A 13,117-nucleotide genomic window follows, 5' to 3' on the forward strand; every position below is an offset into this window, starting at 1 on the left:
ACATGTGAAGTTTGGGGAAAATCTACCACCCAGGTCATAAGCGTCGGAACCGGGGGGGGGGGGAATTTAAAAATTTAAAAAACATTTCCTATATATTCCTATGTAAAACCCCCCCCCACTTTTTTTGCAAAATATAGATAATATAGGGATTTTTTTTGGGGCGTAGGTTTAAAGATTTTTCCTCCCCCCCCCCCCCACTTTAAACAGGCACGTTGCAGTTTAGGTCAAAAAGGGGTAAGTGGAAGTGTATAGAAAAAAATTTGGTATTGAAAGAAGTTTGATCCTCGATCCTAACCCCCCCCCCCTCACTTCCTATTTCATATCATGTTAATTAGCATTGGTATTTAAGGTTCAATTCAAGAAAATCGTATTTCTTAAAACTATGTATTTTTTTCCCTTTTTTAGGGTAAAATTTTCAACTTTTTATAAGACCTTTACTAAGATTTCCAAAAACCTTGAATCATATAAAGATGAATAAAATGAAAATTGTTGCATGAAAAAAGTTAATTTTCAAGCTTCATAATGATGCATTTTGAATTAAATATTAATTTTTTGGAGTTACCCTTCCTCGCTGAGGATCGGATATCCTTAAAAAGTCGTTTTTAAAATTCAGTTATTTAAAATTGTAATAAAATTTTTCAACTTGTAAATTCTTAATTTTGTTTAGTTTTAATCAATAAAGTGAAAAACAGTAGATAACGCTTCATTTTACTATGATGCACGAAACATTGCGCAATGGAAACCCCAGTCGGTCCCCTTAATTTCAAAGTAACAATTCCACACGATTAATGGGTATAATATAATAATATATAATAATATAATACTGTGGAATCATTAAAAATTGTAAAGACCAACTCATGTATTGATTATAATCGACAAAAGGAACAAGGACTCTGAAACCATAATTAATCAATTTGTGGAGGAGGTAACTTCAAGGAAGAGAGGTATTCAGTCTATAAATATTAAGCTGACATAAAATTTATCTAAGGAATTTTTATTTGTTGCAACGAATGAACTTTTTTTTTGTTTTTTGTTTTTTGGTTAACCTTGACCTTCCCTATGAGCAAGACCTCGCTATAACTTGCATTAAACAGTTTTGATTCCATTCAATTTTTCATCAAACCTTGACCCCCTCTAATACTTATTTTACGTTTTTTATACCCCCGCTTGAAAAGCGGGAGGGTATACAGTAATCGGTATGTCCATCCGTCTGTTATGCTTTGGGGTACCCATATCTTATCCGCAACTCCTCTCATACCACTGAAAGAAATTTAATGAAACTATCACAGAATCTTTATTACATATTGCCATTGGGCACCTCCTATTTTACTTCTTCATCTGACGTATAATTTGGATTTTCCAGATCAAAACATGGACACTGCCATTATATTCATATGGGAGGCAGAGGGTATCATTTAATGAGCTCATTGCTCACAGTACCTCAAGTTTTTTTTTTTTTAAATTTTTTAAAGAAACTGTTTGAATTGCCTCAAACATGTACAGAGGTAAAAATTGACAGGAGCTACATGTATTAATAAAACTGCAAAAATTTTTAACCTTGACATTTTCTATGGCTTTGGCCTCTTCCTAACTTCTTTTGCCTTCACATAATTTAGAAGGAAATGTTTCAAAATTTTTCCTAAGAAAATACTGATGCATTTTGGTGGGAATTTTTCAACATGTCATAATTTTCTGGTCCTAAAATTTGAACCCAACAATTTGTATTTTTTTTCTAAAGAATCTGTTCATGATTTTCACACAAACTTCTTACAAAGGTGAAAATCATTACCTTGACCTTCCAATATGACATTAACCTTTTTACTTTAGCATTTAGAATAGTTTGAAAGAAAATGATCATATCAATATTCTTTAAACTTCATATTATTGAAATTGGTGACCGGTATTCAACTGTGTCTTAATTTTGTGACTTCACTTTTCAAATTACCCTCTCTCCCAAGTTTGTCCTTCCCTTGTCCTGAACTTCACTTTTTAAGATTTTTATTGAATTCCATACACCACTGGTCAAAATAAATCACATCAATTAAATCTTGACCTTTCTGATAACCTTTGCCTCCTCTTTCCTTCACTGTGTTTTTGTCTGTTTATCCACACTAATGAATACATTTATGTGTATATGGGCAACCCAAAATGTCTCTATAAAAAGTTCTCTGAATTGCCTTGAATATATATGACCTTTTCCAAAGAAAGGATGCCAATCTGTATAGAGTGTTTTCCTTTGAGATGATTTAACCAAGAATTATTCCCCTTGGCCGCCATATTGTAGGTCAACATTTCCAGATCAATTCATTATTCAACTAAGTTCAATTTATTATAGACCATTTTCCTATGAAATATTTTGCCTAGGAGTTATTCATCTTAGCCGCCATATATTGTAGGGCAACATATAACAGCTCCCCTCATTATTCAACCAAGTTCAATTTGTAATACTGGTTCCTGAGGTAAAGATAACACTATTTTTCTTATGAATATATGTTTGTTAAAGCCTCTATTAATTCATAATTTTAAGATTGTAAATATTTTCCCCCATATATTTCTTGCATGCATCTTTAAAATTGGTTGCTCAAAAAGGAAAATTTGCTACTTTGCCCTACAAGATGGCGCCTAAAGGGAATAACTCAGAGGCAAAATATGTTATAGGAAAAGGGTCTATTCTCAGAGATAAAGCTTTTGTTCTTCAAAGGGTTCAACAGATGAACAGTCAGGAAATTAGATAGAGTTGAAAATGATTATTTTTATATAATTTTTTTTAATGTATATACAACAGTTGAACTGCCTTTGTAAATACCATATAAAGTTTTTAAAATAGAAAATTGCTTATTTTCTGCCCAAAAAATATAATGGTGCAAAATCACTACTAGGTTTAAAAAAGTTTACCCATTCCAAGACAGGTTGCAAAAATTTTAAATACTATCAACATTTTAGTTCCTCACAATAAAAAATTTACACGTATATACACTTACTAATGAATTTACCTTTTGAATATAATTTTATTATCCGAAACCTAGGAATCCCTCTTTTAGTTTATCATGATATTGTACAAAGCAGTTACGTTTAATGTTACAGAGCGGCACGTCACAGACACTACATCTATAGTAACATTTGATGTGCCACCCACAGGCCGTTTTGTTTCCCGTCAGTTTACAATAGACACACGTTAGAGCTTTATGTCCGGGGTTGCTCACAAGTCTGTGTATCTGTCCCTCCTCATCTCTCATGCACATGTCCTTTGTATCAATGTTACAGACATCAGTTGGGACTGTTTCAATATTTGGCTGGTTTTCTGATACACTCATTATTCCTGGAGAGTTTTCCGTATTCAATGTATCAGTAAAATGAGATTCTACAATATTGTGCTCAGTGAATGACTGAGATATTGGAGAACTCTTTTCTTTCTTTAGCTGTCCTGGTCTCTGAGTCTTCCTGAACCCTGAAAGGATAAAGGAAGACCCAGTTACACAGTAAAAGGCTTCCTATCAATTAAAAACATAATTTTACAGGTATGCACATAATTATTTATTTAAAAATTCACTTTATTCAAGTTTCAGTGCCCCCTGTTTACATTAGCATAAAACACATTCCTTTTACTCTAATTAAATCTCAATATTTTATTTGTTTAATTTTTCACTTAAATTGACATATACTGACAATTGTTGCAAATTTAGATCTGTAATCAGCACTTATTGTCTTTGAATAGAGGGATTTTTTTTTTTCAAATCAGCATCCATTGCAACTCAGACAACTTGGTTTATATGGTCTCATCTGAAGGACCTGTTTCCACATCCTGCACTGGGATTTGAACTCACAACAAATCTTATTGCAGGATGGGAAGACTGGTCTTTCAGAGATCACATAAACGAAGGTCCTATGTCACAGTAGGTTCACAACACTTAAGCTAGAGGTCATTTTCCATTCCCTCACCTTAGAAAACACAAAAGGTTTATAATCCCCTCTACTCCCCACAGGCACTCGGTGAATCATAAACCTATGCCCTTCAAAGATGTCTCACAAACCCCATAATTGGGAAATTAACACTACATTTGAAAGGTTGACATGAAAAAAATGTAATTAACTAACTGAAGCATTAGCTGATAATTACATGTATGTTCCCTTTGTCAAATTTATATTTTGAGTTCTCCATTCCAGATTTACTGATCTAAATCATCAGAACCCACAGGATTTTTCACTGTTACTGATGTGACCAGTCAAAAAGGGATGCTAATTCTTCTAGGCACCTGATTCCACCTCTGTAAATTTCCAGGGTCTGTCTAATTGCTCTGTTCACAGAATTGTATAGTTTGTCAATTTCATAAGATTGATCACTGTTTGATATCTCCATCTTTTTAACAATTGGTTTAAACATCATATTTTTTTCTTCTTTAGATTAACAATAGGATAAATTTGGAGAAGTAATACAAGAATCACTTCAAATTTATAACCAGTAATAATGTATTTAGCATAAGAAAGCTTTATTGAAAACTGTATATTCAATTCACACTTTAAACATTATATAGAAAATCACTTTACAAATCATGCAGAATAATTCACAATGTCTCAGTTCACATGCACTATTAGTAGAGTGCCTTACATACATTTGGCACTGTTAGTGATTATATCTATCTTACATTGTCATTTGTGTAAAAAAAAAAAAATGGCACACCTAATATTTAGAACACAGAGACATAGTACATGAAATATATTTACTTTTAACAAGTATCATGCCTTTCAAATGCACCACATATCATATATTTTTTATCACTGCTTGTTTCAATCATGACTTTTATTCCTTTGAAATTTTTAAAATACATTTCACCAAAATAATTTTCACATGTTAATTTGAGATTCAAAATATCCATCACACAATTGTGAAAGCTTATGACAAATATTTAATTCTTATTTCTTCATAATCAATAAATAAAACAAGAGGCCCACGGGCCTTATAGGTCACCTGAGCATTATGCAACAACTTTCCAGTTACAGTGTATTGAATTTGATTCCTGTTTTAAGCCAGATGCTATATGGCATTCACAATTTTGAAAGAGGCACCACTGATCATAATAACAATACACTTTACAGTTGCTTAGCTTGGTAACTGAATACCCATACGCAGGGTAGGGGAACAAAAAGGCACTCCAAGTAATCAGTAATATTCAGCAATAATTAGTAGTGCCCCTTACACGGTGACATATTAACCCCTGACCCTAGGTCCAAACATTGCACAAATTTTTAAAAGGCACCCTTAAAATTGCCTATCAAAAAAATAAATAAATGTTTTATAAATACAAACGAGCAGATTTCAAACAATAAATTCATTTTCAGTATATAAGCAGAGCCCCCCCACCCCCACCCAACCCCTGACCCTGGGGGCTTAAAATACATAATTCTGCAAGATTAGGGTCCTTGCTCATCATAACTATATAGGTAGTTCATCTACTTCATACCCAGAGACAGAGAAGAAAATTGAATGAATTTTCACTATATAATCAATAGAACCCCGGCCTAACACCAGAACCCTTGACCCTGGGACCATAAAATTCACAATTTTTGTTGAGGCACTCTTGCTCATCATTACTATGCACTTAGTAAGTTTATTTAATACCTAGGAGCAGAGAAGAAGATTTTCAAAGAATTCATGTATTTTCACTATATAATCAATAGAGCCCCCCCCCCCCCCAACACCAGAACCCTTGACCCTGGGACCATAAAATTCACAATTTTGGTAGAGGCACTCTTTCTCATTATAACTATGCACTCAGTTTATTTAATACCTAGGAGCAGAGAAGAAGATTTTCAAAGAATTCATGTATTTTCACTATATAATCAATAGAGCCTCTCCCCCGAACACCAGAACCCTTGACTCTGGGGCCATAAAATTCACAATTTTGATAGAGGCACTCTTGCTTATCTTAACTATGCATTTAGTTAGTTTATTTGATACCAAGGAGCACAGAAGAAGATTTTCAAAGAATTCATGTATTTTCACTATATAATCAAAAGAGCCCCCCCCCTCCCCCCAACACCAGAACCCTTGACCCTGGGGCCATAAAATTCACAATTTTGGTAGAAGCACTCTTGCTTATCATAACTATGCACTTAGTTAGTTTTTTAATACCTAGGAGCAGAGAAGAAGATTTTCAAAGAATTCATGTATTTTCACTATATAATCAATAGAGCCCCCCCAACACTAGAACCCTTGACCCTGGGGCCATAAAATTCACAATTTTGGTAGAGGCACTCTTTCTCATTATAACTATGCACTTAGTTAGTTTATTTAATACTTAGGAGCAGAGAAGAAGATTTTCAAAGAATCCATGTATTTTCACTATAAAATCAATAGAGCCTCTCCCCCCAACACCAGAACCCTTGACCCTGGGGCCATAAAATTCACAATTTTGGTAGAGGCACTCTTGCTCATCATAACTATGCACTTAGTTAGTTTATTTAATACCTAGGAGCAGAGAAGAAGATTTTCAAAGAATTCATGTATTTTCACTATATAATCAATAGAGCCCCCCCCCCCCCCCCCCAACACCAGAACCCTTGACCCTGGGGCCATAAAATTCACAATTTTGGTAGAGGCACTCTTGCTCATCATAACTATGTACTTAGTTGGTTTATCTTATACCCAGGAGCACAGAAGAAGATTTTCAAAGAAATAATGCATTTTCACAGTATACTTACTTAGCCCCGCCCTAGCACTAGAACCCCTGATCCCAGGGCCATGAATTTCACAATTTTGGTAGAGGACTCAATGCTGATTACAATCATGCAAATAGTTTGACTGCTTGATGTCCAGGAGTAAAGAAGAAGATTTTTAAAGATTGCATTATTTTTAGTGGTTTTGGCCCCACCCCTCAGGCCCCAGGGGGGCAGGGATCATGAAATTCACAATTTTTGTTCCCCTTCACCCATAGATGCTTTGTGCCAAATTTGGCTGAAATTGGTTCAGTGGTTGCAGAGAAGAAGCTGAAAATGTTCAAATGTTAACACACGACGCACGACGGACGACGGACGACGACGGACGAAAACGGATAGCAATAGGTCACCAGAGTTTACTCAGGTGACCTAATAAATGCAATCACAAATATAAAGAAAATTAAAAAAAATAAACACACACTTTTTGTAAACAATTCTTGATTCGGTTGTATGAACACCTTTTAGGAATATACTGAAGAAACTTGTCAAGTTTTTTAAATATTTCATTTAATAACAAATGTTTAATTGAAGAACCTTACACTGTCAGTTGTTGATATTTTTTTAGTACAATAAAATGGTCCTATTCATGGCACTTTTATGGGATATAAATTATGACTAGGATGATATTAAAAAGAAGAACTATTAAGTGGCACACTTCTAAAGTAATGGATTTACAATGGATCAAATAAGGGAAGAGTAATATTTCCACACAAATATACATAGGAACATCAAAAATATATACACCTATATTATATAACAGAACATACATAACCTCAAAATCTTCAAAGCTAAATTACACAAGTCTCTCTCAATCTAAGATTCTTAAACAAATCAAAAATGTATGTGAATTAGCACCATAAAACCTGAGTGCAAAATCTTTCATTGGCACTTCTGTAGTTATAAATTATAGTCTATCTGTGAATTCTCTTGTCTAAAGAACTACATGTACACTGTGACAGAATTATGTGAATAAGTACATCAATAAAGAATGTTAAAATCTCTAACATAAGACTGTAGAGAAACAACTGATCTTAACCTGTATTTATTTTACATATGACTATGACTTGAATACTAGGTAGATGTAACACTTTATAAAACATTCACATTAATTAACAGAACTAAAAGAATTTCTCTAAAAATTAAAGATTTAATAATCTAAAAATTTACAAATATTCAAAAAATAATGCAGTATCAAAGTTTAATTCATGAGTATATTTATTAGGAGTAAAGTGAAATCAATTTAAATACAAAGGGATAAGAGTTATCTCTCTTTATAATTATAAAGATATATTTTCCTTGAAATAGTTCCAACACAGGAATCTAACCTTTCTCTAGAGATATTGAAAGAAATAAACAGTTCATCTTTCAGCAAAGCTTTGCTGTTGAAATCTTTTCAATTTTGTGCTCATGAAACAACAGGTGAACAGATCTGTTGAGAGCTGATGAAAAGACGTTTGTACCTCAATCAATGTTCTATCTCTACTGCTACTGTATAACAATGTGACCTCTTTCTTTTCTCGCTCCCACTGCTGACACGGCCCCATTCTTTGCCTTGTCCAGTGATACTCTCTCTTTGGTGCTGTAATCCTCCTCCATATTTGATTCATCCGAATCATCGCTCCCAAGTGCATCATTTATTTCCTCGTTGAGAACGATTTTCATTGGCTTTGTTTTCACGGACTTTCTTGACTTCCTGGTGATTCCTGTTTTCGGTGTCTGCTTCTCTTCCTTTTTGTTGCCCTGTGGTAGTGTGTCCAGTTTCTCTGGTGTTCCACTGTTGCTGTGCTCCGGGGAGTCAATATCCAGGGGAGGGACATTGGACGTGTTGTATAGGTAGGGAGTGAGGAGAGGAGGGGCGGGGTTTTGCTCAGAAAAGTCTGAGGGGGATAGGTGAGCCCTAATGATGTCTGCTGTTGTGACCGACTCTTCAATGGATATATTTGGAGAGGGGGAAGACGTATTGGAAGACTTCATCTGTGAAGGTGTCACATTATGAAGCAGAAGAGGCTTGTTCTTGGTTTTCAATCTCTTATGAAGCTCCTTGGGTGGAACATTTGGTTGCTCTAACCTCAGCTCATGGTATCTAAGAAAGCACTCCTTGTCAGATTTGCATAGTGGTATATCACAAGCAAGGCACTTGAAATATGACTTGATCTGCCACCCCGATTTTGTTTTCAAGCGCTGAATGTCACAGTATGCACATGCTTTCTTACTACCTTCAATCCTAATCAGCCTATGTCCTGGTAGCACTTCATCATAAAATTTCAGATCTGTGCCATCAAATTTCATTTCATTGCGGTCAAATTTGACCTCACCTTGCTCCTCACTCACAGCATAGGGACCTCTAGTTTCTACACTGTGCCAGGAACCCTTCTCCGCACTGTTCTCATTCTCACCTGGAAAACAAGACAGACTCTTTCATTGACACTAAAATATTTATACATCTGTAATTTAAAACATTTCTTATGGAATCTCACAAACAATAGGCATCAGTGAATTACTGAGAAAGCAAGGCAATAAATATTTGACAAAACCCGATATATTTCTTGTTGACGAACTCTTGAAATATGAAGATAAATCTGAATACTGGATCTGGAGATATTTTTTAATTTTATTATCTATGTATATGATATTGAGCTCAGAAAAATTTGTAACTTTGCATTCCTTTATAAAGATATTTCTAAGAACAAGATGAATTGTAAGAATTCTGAAGAGTTATGAAGGATAGAATGAGATACAGGGTATATATTAATATAGACTTGCCTGATTTTGTTCAAGTGATAAAGGGAGAAAATTCAGATCATGCGGAGTTAGTACTCTTTGAGACACACACATCAGAATGCTGCTGGTATATTTTCATGCACTGAAAAATCAGCCTCTCTGTGGCACATGTCCAATCCAATACGCAGTCACATCCAGCTGCCTAATGCACCATTTTTCACACGTATAACTTCAGAAGTGAAGCATTTGTAACTACATGACATGCTTGTACACAATAATACTTTATTTATGCTCAAAAATGTTTCCCACTGCACCAATTCATACACTCATAGAGCACTTTTTCATCCCATAAATTTAAATGTTTCATTTATATTGATTACCAAAAATTTTTATACATTGTGATCTGAATATAGATAACAATTTCATTCATGATACTGACTTTATCATTTAAAATCAGTCAACATTTAAACATGCATAACATAACCTGTTCAAATCATATTTTTAAAACTCAGAGTATAGTCTCATTGAAAAAAATTCAGGTATATGTCATCAAAATTTATTTCCTTCACAAATTCAAGGTCTTAGTGATACTATGCTAATCTAATGTTTGTCTCTCATCATCAGTCAATAAAATCTCCTGTCCAAAACCTTGCTAGATACCTTTTACAAAATTGTAATAACTGAGTATTTTCTACATCTACTAAAAAAGAGTTAACAATATCTAACATTTGATTATTGGGTCATTTAAATCTCTTATAGAACTTTCAAAGAAAAACCTAAGTAATCAATGTATAGTTTTTATTTAATCAGGAAATAAAAAGGTAATTTGGGGGATAAATTTAAAATTAACAAATAAATTTTTAGAATAAATTAATAAGATTTAAATCTCATTGTGAAGATCAATCAATCACTGTCTTTAACAGTTTTAAACTTTGAAACATCCCCTCTTGAAATGAAGAAAAACATACATGCCCATGCTGTTACATGTTTATAAAATATAAATTATGATATAACAATTATTCTTCCAAAAATACATAAACAGGTAAACAAATAAACAAAAGAAATGAATGGGAAGTTTAATAGGTACATATTCAGAGAAAAGAGATCAAGAAGGTCTAAGCCTTCTTCGGGAATAAATATGATATTTGAAACAAAATAGAGGCTTTTTACAGCCTTATTAATTCACTTGTATATCAAGAATCCTTGATTCCCCCAAGAAAGTAGTATCAAATTTCTTAGATCTCTTTGATCATGTGTTGATTTCTAAAACTTCTCCATTAATAAATGTGGGTGAGATGTGAAATCTTTTAAATTCAGAGTCTAAGTTTGTTCCTGTTTTTCACTTTGGACAAAACATTTCCCTGTTCCATTCTCTCTGTATTGATCTCTTTCTCTGCTTTGTTATATAGAGTCATCCCTTACAGAAATAAGCTTTAGAAACTTTAAACTCACCAGCCTGACCCCCGATCCACGAGGCCTCACTCCCGGGGTCGCCCGTAAAGCTGTCATCGGGGGGAGGTTCCTCTATCTCTAGGTCACTAGACACTTCCTCCTGCTGTTCACTGTCCGTGTCCGGGCGACGGACCATAACCATCCCCTGATCCTGGACCTCCACGTATGGTGTGCCGACTCCCGGCTCTTTCTTCACGATGGAGGGATCTGGACTGGTAGTTAGACTCGACCGAGATTCTGACTGACTCTTCATTCTGCAAACAATATACAAATGTTATGTTAATTTGAAAAATATATCAATTGCTTTCCAAGTTAAAACTTTTTCAATTTTATGAAAATTAATACAAATGAAACACTTAATATTGAAGCAATCTGTGAATATGGTGTAATTATTTAAAGTTGATGTTTATTTTTTAAAGATTTTGATGATGCTTAAATAGATGGCTAAAATATCAAAGGAAATGGACATATTCACCAACCCAACGTCCTCTTCAGCATTAGAGGTTGATATGGTGTCTTTCACAAAAGTTGGAAACTGTGCAGGACCAACAGGCACCATGGTGGGGCTACCTATGGCAAAGGACTTTGAAGGTTGTACCATGGTGGCTCCATAACCCCTGACCCCCACTCCTGCTATGAAGATGGGAGAGTCTGACCGGTTGTCCACTGTTTCGGTGGGAAATGGCCCTGAGAGGGGAGGTTTGTTGGGGATCCTTGAGATCAGAGAAGGAGATGAGGTACGGTGTGTGTTTCCCATATTTACCACTTGGACATTTATATCCGGCGGTATCTGACTGGCTATTGAGACAGACATAGCGGATGATGTGTCCACCACTTGTGACGACCCAGGAGAGGCATCCTTATCCACATGGTGGATCTGCACACCGTCTTCCACCACATCCATGCCACCATTAGGCCTTCTGGACACGCTAGCAGGGCCAATTTTAAATGGACGGTTGTGATCTTTGGGACTGTTAAAATTTGAAGGACCTGACAGATCATCAGTTTTGGGGTTAGCACCAAAGGATGGGGAGTCAGAGTTGAGTATTTTCTGTCGTTTCCCGCCCTGACTTGTGATTTTAGAGTCTATTGATCTCTTGTTGGATTTCTCACTAAACTTCAACATATCAGTCTGTCTAACATGCTTGAATTCAACATGATCATAATAGTCATACTTGTACTGAGAGGACGAATTCAGACATTTGTAAAAATCGGAGCAGCATTTAATGACACTGTCCACTTGAAGAATTCGTCCAATTTTTTCAATGTCTTTATAGTTATCTTCAGTCAAAACCATGCATCCCTCATATAAATACTGTAGAAACGTGTTGATGGATTCCTCTTTTATGTCAGAAGCAAGTCTGATTTCCAGATGAGATCCAACTGACGCACTCTCCATGGACTTTAGCATAGGACAGGCTGCCACGAGGACCAAGCGATGGGCCTGTAAAGGTAAAATATAGGTTAATGAATAGAATGTCATTAATTAAAATTATGTTATATTTAGTTATCAATACAGCATGATACAGTGAAAACTGTCCAATCCAACATGAGCAATCCATTTCACTGTGAATTCCAACCTATACTTTCATTCTCATTTAACTATTTTCTTCACACTGTATTTTGAAACTTATGTACTTTTTCCACCTGAGTCACTCAGGTGACTTAAAAATTAATGATACTAATATGTTTATAAAAATTCATCTTTTTTGTGTACACTTAAAATGATTTTCCTTGTATGTTCAAGTTCATTGTAAAGTCACACAAATAATTACTGTTAATGTGAGCATTATGAACATGATGAACCCACTTTCCCATGTCAGAAAAACCTTTCATTGATTTTTTTTTCCTGAAGTATTTTGAATAGAAAAAATTGAATTTAAATAAAATAATGATATAGAGCCAATCGCAAAACCCCTAAAGGATTACATTGTTTGTGACGAGCTGACGCTTTGCTTGTCGAGAACTTTAAATTCTACGTCACATTCTCGCCACATCAAAGGAAGTAGCCGAGATAGCGTCTCTCCCACGCTAAAGTCGGTCAGCTGCAATACACATCACCAACGTTTAACGAGTTTACAAAAGGGGACAGAAAACACAAATCTTATTAAACAGTTTAAAAAGAGCATTATTTATATTATATGCATTTTTTAGAGTCCATAATAAATTAAAGCCTTGAAAATTTAATTTTATAGCATTTACCATTTGTGTATATGGCACGGTATACATG

The 13,117-nt window shown here is 34.8% G+C and overlaps 1 protein-coding gene across 1 annotated transcript in view; it reads right to left on the bottom strand.

The window, feature by feature from the left end:
- Positions 1–13,117, bottom strand: part of LOC134243447 (uncharacterized) — a 34,814-nt gene that overhangs the window by 18,007 nt on the left and 3,690 nt on the right. The window contains exons 3-6 of the mRNA XM_062725696.1: positions 11,367–12,331; positions 10,888–11,141; positions 8,295–9,110; positions 3,104–3,448 (exon numbers count right to left, since the gene is read on the bottom strand). Of these exons, the coding sequence (XP_062581680.1) occupies positions 3,104–3,448; positions 8,295–9,110; positions 10,888–11,141; positions 11,367–12,331 (2,380 nt within the window). The remainder of the gene's footprint in view (positions 1–3,103; positions 3,449–8,294; positions 9,111–10,887; positions 11,142–11,366; positions 12,332–13,117) is intronic.

This window comes from Saccostrea cucullata, unplaced genomic scaffold (genome assembly GCF_032062105.1).
Source record: "Saccostrea cucullata isolate Sc308-1 unplaced genomic scaffold, CSIRO_AGI_Scuc_v1 ctg2608, whole genome shotgun sequence".
Lineage (NCBI taxonomy): Eukaryota > Metazoa > Mollusca > Bivalvia > Ostreida > Ostreidae > Saccostrea > Saccostrea cuccullata.